Source organism: Myiozetetes cayanensis, unplaced genomic scaffold (assembly GCF_022539395.1).
Source record: "Myiozetetes cayanensis isolate MyiCay16 unplaced genomic scaffold, myiCay2020 scf24, whole genome shotgun sequence".
NCBI classification, from domain to species: domain Eukaryota; kingdom Metazoa; phylum Chordata; class Aves; order Passeriformes; family Tyrannidae; genus Myiozetetes; species Myiozetetes cayanensis.
The window spans coordinates 668754-684579 of NW_026087456.1; the positions used below are offsets into that span (position 1 = coordinate 668754).

At 42.3% G+C, this 15826-nt stretch overlaps 1 protein-coding gene across 4 annotated transcripts in view; it reads left to right on the forward strand.

The window, feature by feature from the left end:
• Nucleotides 1-15522, forward strand: part of ELF2 (E74 like ETS transcription factor 2) — a 34882-nt gene extending 19360 nt beyond the window's left edge. For all 4 annotated transcript variants that reach the window (XM_050320508.1, XM_050320507.1, XM_050320510.1 and 1 more), the window contains 6 exons: nucleotides 6659-6772; nucleotides 7707-7880; nucleotides 8423-8509; nucleotides 12626-12818; nucleotides 13191-13544; nucleotides 13790-15522. In XM_050320508.1, the coding sequence (XP_050176465.1) occupies nucleotides 6659-6772; nucleotides 7707-7880; nucleotides 8423-8509; nucleotides 12626-12818; nucleotides 13191-13544; nucleotides 13790-14417 (1550 nt within the window). In that variant the 3' untranslated portion in view covers nucleotides 14418-15522. The remainder of the gene's footprint in view (nucleotides 1-6658; nucleotides 6773-7706; nucleotides 7881-8422; nucleotides 8510-12625; nucleotides 12819-13190; nucleotides 13545-13789) is intronic.
• Nucleotides 15523-15826: the final 304 nt, after the last annotated feature.

A 15826-nucleotide genomic window follows, 5' to 3' on the forward strand; every position in this document is an offset into this window, starting at 1 on the left:
ACGGCCGCGGGGGTGGCGGGGAGGGGGCAGGAGCGGGGACGAGCGGCGGGGGAGACGCGGCGCAGGGCGGGCGGGCGGGCGGCGATGGAGGGCAATCAGGAAGTGATCACCTTGGTAGCGGCCGGCCCGGCGTGCGGCGGGCCCTGCGGCGCCGGCACGGCCGGCGCCGCGCCTGGAGTCTCGGCGCAGCGCGCGCGACAGAGTTTTGCGGGGCTTTTGGCGGCCGGGGCGAGAACCAGGAAGTGCGCGGGGTTGTCCTCCCGCCCCCGCCGGCCCTCCCTCGCTCCCACCGCCGCCGCCGCCACGCTGTCTGAGCGGGCAGGCCGAGGGCCGCGGCCCGGCCTCCCGGTGCGCAGCCTCCTCCCCTTAATTCCGGCGGCTCCCCCGCCCCATCCCGTGCCCTTTTAAACTCTCTGCCGGCGGCGGGGCAGGAGGAGGCGCCGCCGGCGGGGCCGCGGCCCCCACGTGTTTGGGAGGGGGCGGCGGCACCCTCCCCACGCGTGCCGCGCAGCGGAAGCGCCGCGCGCGCCCCCGGGGCCCCCGCGCCCCCGGGGGAGGGACCGGCGTGGGGGGGGAGGTGGCGGGGCCGCCAATGGGCGCGCGGCGGGCGCGGCACCGGAGCGGAGCGCGCTGTAAACACGGAAGTGGCGCCGCCGCAGCCGCACGTGGCCGCACCTGCCTGCGGGCGCCCCCGGCGGGCGGGGGAGGGCGCGGCGGCAGCGCCGGCCCGGGACGGAGCACACAGCGGTGCGAGTGCCGCGCTCCGCCGGCTCGCTCCTCTACACCTTGGAGCCCCCGGGCCCAGCTGCTTTACCCGAGCTCTGTCACTTCGTCGGGGTTGTGTTCAGGATCATGGGTTGGTCTCTCTTGGTTTTATTAAATCTGTCTGTGAGCAGAGCACTCTCCAGTGATCCCAGGATTTGTCTTAAAACTGTGGTGGAGCCCTGGGGGAAGCACGAGCAAGGTTACAGCTGACTAAAACCACAAATGCACTGTCGAGTGCTTAGTTCTCCAGAGAAGTTGTACTAGGTCTGATTTTAGGTTTGTCTTTACAACGTGGAGCTCAACTTCTAAACCTATTCCTTGAAACCACACACAGCAGTTCGGTGCAGAGCATTAGAAGTAATGACTTTACTTGGACGGTAAAGCCTAACACTGGTTTTGCGTTGACATGGCAGTGGGTTTGTACAGGCCTGAATGTGTGCTAAAGGTAAATGCTGTGTCGTTTACCAGTGTATTAAGACACCCTTTCCAAAAGGAGGGCCAAGTCACAAAGTGTTCACAGTGCTTTATTTTATTTAATGCAGAAACACACCTGGGGTGCTTTGGAGGAGGGTGACACCAACCCCAGACACACAAAAAGCCCCCACTATGAAGCAGCAAAGGACTGTTCTGCTGCAGAACAGAAGTGGAGCAGGTCGTAAGCAGTTGGACACTCTCCTATCTCGGCTGGAGCAGGAGCTTCACTTTGCCAGTGGAACACATCCTTGATTCCTGCAGCGCTCACTCTGCATATTGCACTTAGTTGTTTTTTACTTTCGATTGTTGATGAATGGAGAACGTTTAGGTGGTTGATTATTGTGTCAAGACCTTCTTAAGTCACACTTAATGTTACTTAATGTAACTAGATTGCTTGTGACCCAACCCTTAGATAAATGACAAATGACCTTTGCATTGCCCTTTCTGATGTCCTTAATGTCCTTAGCCCGGACAACTTAATTACTTTTTTTTTTTTTTTGTTATATTTGCATTGCACTGAGTGATACAGATACCTACACAGGTCTAGTATTCCCATCATCATACTATCAGGATACCCTATCTGTTTACTTACTTTTGTATGTAGATGGTATCACATGGATCTAAGTGAGGAATTTTTTATCCTAAGGAGTTATAATAATGACGTGTTGGCTTTTCCGTGGCTCCTGGTTCCAGTGTTGACAAAACTTCAGTGTTGATAACTGCGGGCAGTAAGAGGGACCAAAATTGTTGCTGCTTAGCTTTATCTTAATTGCCGGTTGTAGGAGCAACTCCTAAATGACTTTACAAAGACATGTTTTGGCTTTGTAGCTAATATTTATGTCAATATCAGGCTGATAACATATGGCTCACAGTGGAACAAGTGTTTTGGGAGGATCTCTCCCATTTTCTATATTGATCGCCTTTATGCAGTGGAGTATGCATCGTCCTTAAACTGTGTGCAGCTCACAGTCTTTGAAACTAACAGAGACAGGCTTAGGGAAAGACTGAAAAACCCAAGGAATTGTGCTTCACTTTCTGAAGAAATGTCTGCCATAAAACAAGCAGTAAACTGAAAATAACTTTCTTTTCCAGTCAAGGGTTGCACGCAGAAAGATTTCTGGGTATTACCTCTATGGGCAATTCAGCTGCTTTTAATTAAAATGCAGCTTAAGCCGTGTTACAGCTTCCACTGCTGTTTGCTGAGGTCTTTTAAGTGCTGAGATAAAACAAGCATGTGAGTACCAGTAAACTTTAATGAGCTTCGTTAGTGTATGTGTAGTCACTCTTGACTGAGTTCCATGCTTGGAATTGGGAATTCTTCATTAAAGTATTCCTCTGGTTGCCTCATAGTGTTAAAGGATAAGCTATTACAGGTGCTGCAGTTAAGTGTTGGCCTTGTAAATGCAGACACTGATAACACTTAAGATAAGGGGGGGGGAGCTGTGTTCAGTGCCAAAAAGTACCATTTTGAAAGTTCCAGTCCCATTTTTTCCCCTCTTATCAGTTGCTTTCATTAATTTTGTTAGTCTTATGTTAAAACAGGGGACATTTTTAGCAAGTGGATATGTTGCCACTGTGTTCTTCTGTAAAGCTGAAGTACAGCCCTGTCAGACTTAATTACCAAGTTTGGTGTTTTGTAACAGCTGTTGAGAACCTTGAATAATCTACTGAACATGCTATTTGTTTAGAAAGTGGAGTGAGAAGACATTAGGTCAACAGTGAAGATAGACATCAACTAGCCTAGTTAACTGTTTACAATTTTTGAAACTGTTTTCAAAGAGGATTTTTTTTTCCTGCAAACAGACCAGAAAATTTTAAATGAAGTATTTTAAAATAAAGTGCCAAGGACTCCTATTTCTTCATAAAAGCAGTAAGATGAGTTTTAGTTTTAAAAGAATGAAAGATAAGTGGTGGTGTTAGCTCTGATGTGTTCTAGGTCAGTAAATGGCAGTTCTCATGTCACTCAGTTACCAAAGTCTGAAAAATTTACTTCATCCACGTAAACTACTTTGCTTCCTTTGGGCAAGTGACAGCTCCGCCTGAAATGCTTGTGTAAGGTAACAGACCTACACCTTACTTTATTTATTCAAGCAATGCAGTCTGTTTTAGCTTTGAGGTATTGTATATGTGCACAGTGGTACCACAGTTGATAGCATAAATACAGTAGAAATAGAGTTGGGCATATTTAAAGAAACAGGTGAAACACTTCAGTCTTTGATCAGAAGTGTTTCTGCCCATTGTGATACTGCACTTGTGCACCAAAGCCTTGCAAAGCTGGGTTTTTTTGGTTTGGTTTGGTTTGGTTTTTTCCCACAATCCTACTTTCTTGTTTGCTTTTTTCCCCATCTTTACTGTGGGAAGTGTTACCAGGTACTATGATACAAGTGTAGTTTGGTTGATGATGCTCCATCCAGTAATCTTTAAGAACAGCTGCCTGCTTTTTTCTTGTCCTATACTGTCTCTGAGAGAGCCTGTTCCCCCACTTCCATCTTCTGGGATGTCTAATTTAGCTGTGTTTTCCATCCGTATATCATACCTCCTGACTGACCACTCTGACATACTGTGTTCTATTAGATTTTTTTTCCAGCATGTCAGGAAGATATTTTCATAAAATTTGTGTTGAAATACAAATTTGTACTTTTTTCTTCCCGCTCTGTTGGTGCCTGTGCATAAATGAAAACTCCTCTTGTTCACTGGGTAGACAGATGCTTCTGAGGCTAAAACCATGTGCTGGTTAAAGGAGAATTAGCTACCTGAAAAGGCTTGAAACTTGGTAATAGCTCTCATTTTAGTAGGTGCTTTAATAGCTGTCTTTTTGGCAATGTAAGGTAAGTTGTTAGCTGTCCTGATAGACAGACAGCATGTGTGTTCCAGCCAAAGCCAGAAGTGTTACTATTTTTTGCTTGATATTTTTTAGGTGGCAATTTTAGTGGAGTCCTAAGTAACTCACATTGGAAAAACATTTGTGAAGTGTGTATTTTCAGATGTTCACAGGCTTTTGGGGAGTAGATGGTGCTGTTTTTATTGGAAACGGAAGGGTTACTTAGGGGAAAGGTTGGGTGGCTCCTTTGCTCTGCTGTTACGGTTTTGCAGCATTAGTCCCTAATGCTGAGGGGGTTGTGTCTCCTTTCCCTCCTCTCTAGCCCCTCAACAGAATGCCCTAGTCCTGGAAAAGTACGAAGATGGCTTTCTGCTATCCTTTTTGCCTTATTCCTGCCCCCAGCTAGGTACCACATACTTGTGGTGAAGCATCTAAACTGTTCCCTGTAGGAAAATTTTGTGTGCTTTTAAGCATTTAGGAGTAGCTAATTCGGTACTCTCTTACAATTGAAATTTGGCAACTGTTGTTTGAATTTCTTTACAGGATTCCCTTATATACTGAACCTGCTGTCTGCACAGAAGCAGCTAACTAGTTGTCCCAAAAATGGTAACCAGCAGAAATGAAAACTGCACAACTCTTAGCTGTAGGGGAGGCAGAGGGGTTGGTGGAGAAGCTTTGCTGACATGCTTTAAATCTTATTTATAATAATAATAATAATATATTCAGTACTGATTTGGACTTTCTAATTTTAGTAGTGTTGTAGAATTGATACATTTGTGATGACTCTCTGAATATTGTTCCTTTATTCTGATGTTCAGTGGAAAGTTTTATCAGGTAGATGAAGGGAACCTTACTGATTTCTGTACAACTGAAGCTTTCTTTAGAGAGAGAAATGTTTAGGCAGAGGGTTTCCTGCAGGGCCACTCTGTCAACAGTGCAGGTGTTCAGCCTCTGACTTGGGATACTCCCAAACTGCTGCATGGGAAGGAAACAGCTTGGCCAAGCATGGGAAGCACCCAGGGCTTGGAACTGGCGGAAGGGCTTACGGTGCAAAACTCTTGCTGATTGCCATTGGTTATCCAAGGGACAGAGCGTGCAATAGAGACCCTTTCCTGATCTCTCCTGTGCTCCCAGCCTGGGGTGAAGCAGTGGTGGAATGTCAGCTTTATCAGTCATCTAGTGTTCCAAAAGATAAAGCCCTCTAAATAGCATCCCAGGCTACAGCTAATGGGCTGTGGTGGGAATTCCATCAGCCAGCCAGCAGGTGGGCAGCAGGCTAGTTCAGCAAGAAATTTCAGGCACCCAAAATATTGCATTTGGGCTCTTTCAGTTTCTACTTTATGTGTTTAATTTGCTGGCTAGTAGGTTTTTTGAGTTTTTAAGCCCTGCATTTGAATAAACTGCAATATGCTGGAAGGCTTTTACCCCCATGGGTGCCTGCAGGAATCTTTGTGTATCCAGTGTTTTCTTAAGTCAGAAGCAACTCTAGTGTTATTTTCCCAACAAACCTCGAGTTATTTCTTGGATGTTTTCAGTTACAGGGTAGGTGCCTTGAAGTTTTAAGAGAGAATTACTCCCAAATCCTCTTTAGTTGTGTGACACTGGAGATAGGTGACCCTGCTCACGCTAAAGATAGATCTCCTGGGTTGCCGGCTGCCTCCCTGGAGTGGTTCAGCTTGGAGCAGATGGCCATAAATGGAAAGAGCAACTGGAGAGAGGCAGAGTACCTTAGCCAGAGTGTGGATGATGGGCAACAGGTGTTTCTGCAGTCACTGCTTTTAAAAACCTTTATGAGGGTGAGGAATGTGCAATTGGCTGTGGGTAGAATTGTAGTTTTAGTTGATACCTTGGGGTCTTTTTAGTGTTGCTGCTGTGTTCAAGTTGCTGTGAGCTGCACTGTATCAAACTTAAATGTACTGTCTTGGAGTTACATTATTTTTGATTAATTACTTAGTTTTCCTTTCAGAACTTGAAAAAAAGAGCTGTTTTTACCTTTTTCCCTTAGTTTTTTCCTTAAAGAAAACACAACCTTTATACTGTTCATTATGATTTGTGTATTTTTAAACAACCAAACCTGCTAAACCCAACACATGGTTATTTTTAATGTTAGAAATCAAAACAGGATATGTCTGTTTTGCAGAATAGTCTTGTATTTATATATATATTTATCCAATAGACTGAAAATTTGAAGAGAGGTGACCTTTAGAATTTAATGGGATAATAATTGAAGATAGTACTACTTGTCTCTTCTACTGTGTTAATTTATCACCATCATCATCACAATCTGGTTTGTTCTGGTTAATTTGAAGGCAGAATACAAATCTCAGAGTCAGCTTCTATAAGCTCTTGAACACCTCATGGAAATGAGGAGCTTGGTTGTGAACCAGAAATCTAATCTAAGAAGTGACAGTGTCGGTTCTGCCTGTCTTGTGTCTTCCCTAAATAATTCTGTTGACAGGAAGGTATAAAAGGTGTGAAGACACCTGACAATTTTGTGATTTTCATGTTAGAGATTGAGCAGTACAGCTGTAGCACAGGGATACCTGTGGACTTTTATAAGTCATCTGTTCTCATTGATTTTTTTGTATCCTTCTGCAGTTGAAGCATCAGTCCATGGCAGTAATGTGCACTGCATGGATAAGACAATTGAAGCTGCAGAGGCCTTGCTTCATATGGAGTCTCCTACCTGCCTGAGAGATGCCAGGAGTCCTGGTATGTCAGCCACAGTTTCTGCTCTGGGAACTACTTCTTCTCCTACTGATTCATAAAAAAAAGTGGGAAACTTGTTTCTGTGGGGAGCTGTATGTTGTTAAAAACATTAGCTTGCTTATTTCAGAGCTGCTGGTTTGGTTTGAGTTTTTACATGATTTTTCCACCCTGTAAGGAGTGTACTTACAGAGTAAATCATTTATCTGTTGGGTAGAGATAGTCAAGGGACTACACATTTAAGATTAACTTTTCTGCCTAAACATCAGGAAATACTTTTTTCACTGTGCAGCTGACAGAGCCCTGGCACAGATTGCCCATGTCATGGAGAGGTCATGGAGTCTCTATCCTTGGAGATACTAAAAAGTACACGATTCTAGGTGGCCCAGCTTGAGTAAGGAGTTGGACCAGATGCCCTTCTAACCTCAACCACTCTTTGGTTCTGTGAATCTGACATTTTAATTTGCTAAAATAAAGACTTATTTTAAGGGAAAAGTATTTATATTCATCTGTCTATTTTGGAAGGAATATCTGAATACAATATGTTGCAAAGCTTTCCTGGTTTAAAAAACCAAAACTTGATGATTACTTCAACTGATGTTCCTTCTGAAGTTACTTAATATACGTTGGATGAAATAATGGTCAAACTGAAACGCAAAAACTACAAAATAGGAAATTGAGATCAGAATAATGATCAGAGGTTGACCTCTAATTAGTCTAATTCAAAGTTGAGTTTATTTCTGTAGGATGTTGTTGTGATACTTGTCTTCTGCCTAAAAATACAAATGTGCGTGTTTTGGGGGGTCGGATTGATTTTTCTAGGAGACAGGTTGTTGGAGCAGAAACGTACTGTATATGCTTTGTTTAAATTAATTTTATAGGTACATGAAAATAATCAGATAGAAACTTCATCAGATATTCTTTTTTTCTTCTCTTGTAGTGGAAGTTTTTGTCCCTCCTTGTGTGTCAACCCCAGAATTTATCCATGCAGCCATGAGACCTGATGTGATCACAGAAACTGTGGTGGAAGTATCAACAGAGGAATCTGAATCAATGGATGTATCTCCTGTCCCAACTTCCCTTGATATCCATGAACCAATGAAAAAGAAAAAAGGTACATATGGCTCTTGGTAGGAGCAGTGTCAGAATTTATTTCTGATGTGCACTGCTGTGGGTGGTGCAGTTGATACAGTATTCACATAACTTTAGGGATATTACTTCAATAGAGCTTCCAGATATGCTAAGGTGGAGTATTTATTTGTAATTTAGAAGGGAAAAAATGCAGTGCAATGATAAAGTGATGTAAATCCAAGATCTTTGAGTTTCAGATTTAGTAAAACCATATGCACATAACTGTAACTCTGCTGTAAATTAATTCAGAGTAAAACAGGCACTGGGCTAAAGAATGCAAATAAATACTTTTGGTGCTTACCTCACCTGCCATTAACTTGTCTGTAATTGAGTTAAATCTGCAACCAAATGATTAATTAAACTGGTTGTGCAGTAGTAATTGAACAATTTAGGTTTATCCATATCTGTAGCAAAGAAACAGGAAGGGGAAAATATATGAACTGCTTCTTTCAGCAAAGACAAGCTGTGAAATAATTTTACTCTGCATGTGATTAATACTTGTTTTTCCCCATGTTTTATGTGCAGCTGGCCGTAAACCCAAGACCCAACAGTCGGCTCTGGCTGATGGGTCTCCAGATCTTGGTATAAAGAAGAAACCTAGGGAAGGCAAAGGTATATTTATTTCATTTATTGAGTCTTTGAAAATATGCAATGCATGGTATCTGTCACACATCTTTAAAGATTTGGTGGACGAGTTTGTACTGACTTCATTAGAGTTTTATTTGATGTCTTCAAATTTGTTTGTACAAGATCTGGCACAAGGTTGTGTGCTCTGGAAGTGTCCTGTAGTACACTCCACAGTTAATAGGACTCCTCATTTTTTATTTGCTTTGCTCTGTGTTTGTTGACTTGTGATGTCTTTCGTGGTGTGTGTCAACTTAGTACTACACACATAATTTATTATGCTACTGCTGAAAGACTTGTTCTCGAGTAGTGGCAGCACACGGGCATTTAGAATGGTGATGGCTGGAAGGAATGTTTTCGTGGTTGATTCACGAACTCCAGTGGGAATATATTCCTTGACTAATAGGTTGAGTTTGGTTTAAGGGGAAAACCAAATGATGGTGTGTGTTTCTGTACTGGTTGAGTGAGGCATTTTGTGCTGGAGAGTCCTACTTTCCTAATGCTTCTCCTGGTAAATAGGGATTCCTTTCTTGGACTCCACACCCCTGCTATTCACTCAGCAGGGAGACAGATGGGGACATTTGCTCACAGGTTACCTTTGAGGTGGCGTGAGGTGCATCAGCTCTTCCCCTGCTTGTTGGTGAAAAATCTGGATCTCTTCCCCACTTACTGCACTGAAGGGTATTTGGAGATGTTGCTATGGCAGGGAGTAACCAAGTTTAGTGACTCGGAGTGGCAGCACCCTGGAAAGACTGTGCAGTGGTCAGCTCCACTATTACTTTGAGATTTGTTTGATAGCAAGGTCTCTGCTGTTTACATAATTCCTTATCTGGCTACAGCTCCTGAGTCATCACACTTGTCAGTTGGCTGAGGAAGAATGGGACTGATGTCCTGCAGATGTTGGCTCATGGAAACCAGTGCAGTCATTAGACTTCCCTGCAGTGCCCAGTGTTGCTGTATTTGGATTTGGTGTAGGAGTGGACTTCTGTATCCGCTGTGTTTAAAAGTGCATCTTGTTTAATTATCTGTCATCTTTTTTTTTTTTTTTTAGTATTCTTAAATCCTTCTTAGCTTCCTTTCTAATTCAGATTTTGCTGTTACAGCTTTCCATTACTTGAATAGTACATGTAAATTGTCCCAGGTCCTAGTTTGCTGCACGAATAACTTTGAAAATGGAGACCTGTATTTCTGTCTCTTCTAGTTTTTGTACTGGTGATTTCATTCTGTAGCTGTTTTACCAAGTGGGAGATGGTACTGCTTTGTGGTTGCAGGGGGGGGGATTTTTTGCCTTTTTTATTTTTAATTGTATTTCCATGGACCCTCATAATGACTTACTTATATCTCTTGTTCTCATAAAGTATCTCATTCTATATTTTAAACTACAACTGGAATAAAATGTTTTTTTTTCTTAATATAGTCTAGCTGGATGTCCTGCAAAACATTTTGTTACAGGATTGAATTTTTGTTACTTATTTAAAAAAATTACTTGCAGATACAGGCTATTTTGTATCCAGTGTGTTTTTGGAAAACCAGAAATTATTCTAGAGCTCAGTACTGTCAGAGTTAAGTCTTGGAGGAAGAGAGCTGGTTGTGCACATTTGGAGAGGATATCCCTACTTAACGTATGGGTAATCCTTCTTTTGTGCATTCCTGGTGCTTTCTGGTGCTAAGTGAAGCAGCTGTAAATCTAATTTACTTGTGCCCTACAGTTTATTACCTGGGAGAAACTGGAGACATAATAGTATTTTTACTTTAAGTAAGATAATATTTTTTTTGTTGTTCTCATGTACTAGATTGCCAGTTTTTGGTGTGCTTTCTCTTTCCATACTTTGCTTTTTGTTTGCATAAATACTCTTTTTAAACTGCAGGCAGTTAGAGGGAGCAAAACTGTGTTTGAGCCTCTCCTCCTTGATGCACACAGTACCTTGTAGAATTCACATACTCCCTGCCCGTCGGTCCCTCTGTTTTGAAATGACACTTAACATTCTTAAGCAGCTGGCAGCTGGAACAATCGTCTAACCACAAAAATTTACTTAAAAACCTACTCTGGACTGAAGTTAACACAGGTAGCAGTAGTGTCTAGCTCAGTGGCTGCTTACTGATTAACCTGAGACCTTTCTGATGGTGATGGGAACTGTATAGTAGTATGTATATAAATAGAGCTGCTCTCTTCATAGCAAGCTGCAGGCAGCACATGTTCCTAAGTCCAGCCTGGTAGACAGATGCTTTAAAGCAGCTGGAATTTAAACCTGTTCAGAGAATAGATTTTACAGGGATGTCTTTCTCTTCTTCAGGAGTCTGTAAGCTTGGGTTCATAGTATTAGGAGTATCTGGTTCTGAGGAGAAGGCGTTTAAGAGTGGTTCGAAATTGTATTAAACATTTGTAGAATGAGCTTTCTGTGTTAAATGCATAGCAGCTTTAGCAGCCCACCTGAAATATCACTGGGTCTTGCTGGCAATACTAGATGGCTTCTGAGTAGTATAGATATTACACAGTCTTCCTGTGGAAAAAAAGCTTTTATTTAGGTCAATACAGAGCATGAGAGGAAAAAAGAAACCTGCTGAGTCAGCAGCACTGTTCCTGCAGAAAAAATTAGGCAGTCCCAGGAATGATTCCTCTTGAATTTCCTGTGTACTTCCTAATACTAAAGCCCACTTACGTTTTTGCAAAGAATCTGTTGCAGACCTACAGCATCTGGCAGTGGGCCCAGAAATTCTCTTTCTATGGAGCTAAAGAATAAACCCCCAAGGGATTAGTTCCCCAACATGTAGGATGATTTCAACATTCCTGAGTTCTCCTCTTGATTCTTTTTTCAAATGGGTCCTCTTCAAATGTCTCTAATGCAAGCAGGATTTTGGTAGCACTTGAGTAAGTACTTGCTGTAGTTTGGAGCATGTGCTAAGGTACTGGGTTTTCCTATCTATGAAGTGGTCTTCCAGAAGATGGAAACTAGGGTTTTTTTACCCCTTGGGTTTAATAGCTAAGTTCTCAAAGTCTGCAGCAGTGATCTTGAAGCTGCCTTACTGTCTTTCAGTTATTTTCAGCCTGGCATAGCAAGTTCTGTGCTAGGCCACTAAATCTCAGGAATTAGAGACCATTTTTCACACACACACACACACACACACACACACACACACAAATTGGTCCATGTTACTCCCTGGAAGTGAAGAATTGGGATTAATGTTCTGAGGTTATTATTCTTGTAGATCTGTCATAGTTCTCCCTTCTCAGAAACGTGAGGAGTTGTCTCCAGCTGTAGAAACTGGGATGCGATCTGCTTTTTTCTTTTGGTTCTCTAACCCTTTCTCTAGATGCACATGGTCTAGTCAGAGTGCAGAACAATCCCCACGTTATGTTCTGTGCCATCCTGTCATAAACCCTCTTTTGGGGTTTCTCCAGTGGAAATGGTACAACCTCTTGAATATCTGAGAAGTGCATTAAATTCTTCTTTAGGGTGACTTCATTTTATATCCCCCTAATTACAGAAAGGTACACGGGATTTCTGCCATGTGAGTACTTGCTGTCAAGAAGTTGGACTGTCTTTGCCCCTAGAAGGATGTTGGTCACTCTGCACCATATATTTGGGTAGGGTCAGGATGTGGGGCTGTCACCAGGCAGGGTGAGAGCCCTAGATCCTGGACAAACTTAACTACAGTTGAGATGTTTTGTTATTGCAGGTTGTATGTCTTTTGAAAATTACTTATGTTCTCCTGTCCTTTAGTGTCATAGAATATACTGGCATTTTCATGCCCTGTTCAATCAAATACGAGAAGAAAATTCTGAGCTGTCGTCCTGCTGAACAGATGTAGGTTGTAGTGACTTGGAACACCCTCGCACACTTCTTCTCAAGAACTCAGAATGAGTGTTGGATTGAACAGGCTCCTGTGGTGTATAGCAGATCACTTGGATTAGCTCCTTTCAGAATGTAAATATTTATGGAAGCTTTACTAAACTTAACAGAATGAATGAATGTGTGCAGGTGACATGCCATCCTCTGCATAACGTTGCTTGTAATGCAGGTCACTCAGAGTTACCTAAATGTGGAGGGCTTTCTGTTGTCTTTAAAAGTGTATTTCTAATATTTAAATGATTTCTGATTATAGGAAATACAACGTACTTATGGGAGTTCCTTCTGGACCTTCTCCAGGACAAAAACACATGTCCTCGGTACATTAAATGGACTCAGCGAGAGAAGGGAATCTTTAAACTTGTGGACTCAAAAGCTGTCTCCAAACTCTGGGGAAAACACAAAAACAAACCTGACATGAACTATGAGACTATGGGAAGAGCTTTGAGGTAAAAATTCTTAGAGCCTTAAGTTACCTACTAAAATTTTAAGTCTGATTATTCTTAATTTTGCCTCCAGAAATAAAACAGTGATGAAACTTAAAAGCTTTACCATCTTGCTGACTTAGCCTTCGGTCTTGCAATCCCTGTTGCTTTTTATGTTACCATCAAATTTGCAATGTAATTCCTGAAGTATGTATTTAAAAGGTCAGTTTTTTTTCAGGTAGATCCTTCAGATCCCTTGCCAGGGTGTTCTCCCAGCTTCTTTCCACACCTCCTCACGCCGTAGATTTTACTGTGGTTACTTCAGGTTTTCTCACTACTATAGAGTGAGGTTTTCTACTTCTTGCTTACTACCTGTAGACTGTACTTTTCTTGCAGATACTACTATCAAAGAGGAATCCTGGCAAAAGTGGAGGGACAGAGGCTTGTATATCAGTTTAAGGAGATGCCAAAAAACATAGTTGTCATAGATGATGACAAAAGTGAGTCCTGCAATGAAGATTTGTCGATGCCTACAGATGAAAAGTCATTGGAAAGGGTGTCTTTATCTGCAGAAAACCTTTTAAAAGCAGCAAGCTCTGCACGTGGAGGAAAGAATTCCTCTCAAATAAGCTGTACCAGAGCAGAAAAAGGAGTCACCAGAGTTGTGAATATTGCCTCGCCAGCGCATGACACATCCTCATCTCGGCCCTCAACTACCACCACTACTGTCCCAGCAGCAACAGCTCCCAGGTCTGTATTAATGTGCCTTGAGTTTGTCATCTCTTCATGACAAGCAGGTGTTTTGTTAGGAGGTTGTCTTTTAGGGTTTTTTTGTCTGTGTTTTAAATGTTGGAAATAGTTTCTGATTTGCATGTAGCAGTGTATTGTAGAGTCATAGAATGGTTTGGGTTGGAAGGGGCCTTGAAGATCATGTAGTATTGGTAATGGTGCCCTGTGTTTTGGCATAAACAGACCCGTCTTCCTTTATTTTGTAGGACTGTTCGTGTGGCAATGCAAGTGCCTGTTGTCATGACCTCTCTGGGACAGAAAATCTCCACCGTGGCAGTGCAGTCGGTAAATGCAGGGTCACCGTTAATAACCAACACGAGCCCAACAACAGCAACAACCCCAAAGGTAGTAATCCAGACAATCCCCACTGTGATGCCAACCTCTGCTGAAAATGGAGACAAAATCACGATGCAGCCTGCCAAAATCATTACCATCCCTGCCACGCAACTCACGCAGTGTCAGTTACAAACAAAAACGGGCCTGTCTGGGTCAGGAAGTATTAACATTGTGGGAGCCCCGTTGGCTGTTAGAGCACTAACCCCAGTGTCTATAGCTCATGGGACACCAGTAATGAGACTATCAGTGCCTGCTCAGCAGGCCTCTGGCCAGACTCCTCCCAGGGTGATTAGTGCAGTTTTAAAAAGCCCAGAAGTTAAATCAGACACAGCGGCTTCAAAACAGGAGTGTGAAGTGAAAACGCTGCAGCTGGTAAAAGAAGAGAAGCCGGCAGATGGAAGCAAGACTGTGACCCACGTAGTAGTAGTTAGCACGCCCTCAGCTATTGCCCTTCCTGTAACAATGAAAACAGAAGGAATCATAACGTGTGAAAAATGAAGAATAGGCTGCTTCCAGCATGGACCTTGCCTGTAACGGTTTTGCGTGTACTGACATAATTGGGGGAGGGACGTGGATGCCACCACCAAGTCAAAAAGGAGAGTTTTGGAATGTTAATAAACATGCATTTGTTGAAGACTTACTGGAAAAAAAAAAACCACAAAATTATTTTCCCGTGTTTCAGTGGGAATTGAACCACATTTGATATGCTGACAAAAACTGCCTCTTCCAGTTGGGAAACAGCTGAAACTATGGAGAAGGAAAGATAGAGGGACTGAAAAGGGACCAAACTATTCACTACGCTACCGATTACCAAGTTACACTAAGACCTGGAACACTAAAAGAGAGCTGTGTGAGAGGTTTGCCTTGGTTTTTAGTTTTCAGGGGGAGAGGAAAGTCTCATTGTTACACAAATGGCAAATTTGATGCAGTTTATGTGCATACCAGCGATTACTACTGTGCCCACAGTACTCAACTGGTGCTATGTGAAAAACTCTGCTATATTAGGCATGGTAGAAAGTGAAATACAGGAGATTTAAGAGCTTCTAAAAGAAGACAGAGACCTAGAGGGATTTTTGTATCATACAGCTTAAGCAGATTCAAAATGAAAGCCTTAGACTGATTTTCAGTTATCTTTCTTGAAATAAGCTAATGGCTTGTTTGTGTAAAGCTTTTTTATTAAAACAAATTTTTTAAAAACCTTGTACCTAGCACAGTATTGTTATAGAATGACATGTAACATATTTTGTATGGTAGTTAAAAGTCTGTCTAAATTTCCTAATCGTGGACAAAGTAGCAGCAGGCTTTCTGCCTTCTGCTGTAACATGCCTGTGTCTCTCACTTAGCCTTGACATCTGTGCATACATTTCAGTTTCAGCTCTACTCTGTCACTTGAAAGGTCACGCCCAGCATGAGCTTTTGTCAGGTAGTTCTAAACCTGTAAATTTTTTTTTTTTTTTAGTTGAAGTTAAGAGGGAAGTACCAGTGTTCGGAACGAACTATAATAGTTTGTATATTCAACATTTGAAGTATATTCTATTTTGTTGTACTCTTGTTTCAAAGTGTATTCAAGTAGGTTTTACTGAAATACAGAAACAAAATTTAATGGTGTTTGGTCTGCCTTTTATTTTTTTCTTTTTGCCTTCAACCTATTAACCACCTTTTCTGCTTATTGGAAATTTTCCAGGCATTCAGCCTAAGATAGATGATGTAGCATGAAATTTTGGAACTACCCACTACTCTGAACGTCTGACCAGCTATCTCACACAGTATACCCAAATATTTTTTGTTAAAATATCTGTGAAGCTCGTGGCAGCTGGTGAGGTAACTGGCAGAGGTCTAGTTCTCTTACACTTTTTCAGGATGGTGAGCACACCCATGAGCTCTGGGAGCTACCTAACTGCTCCTTC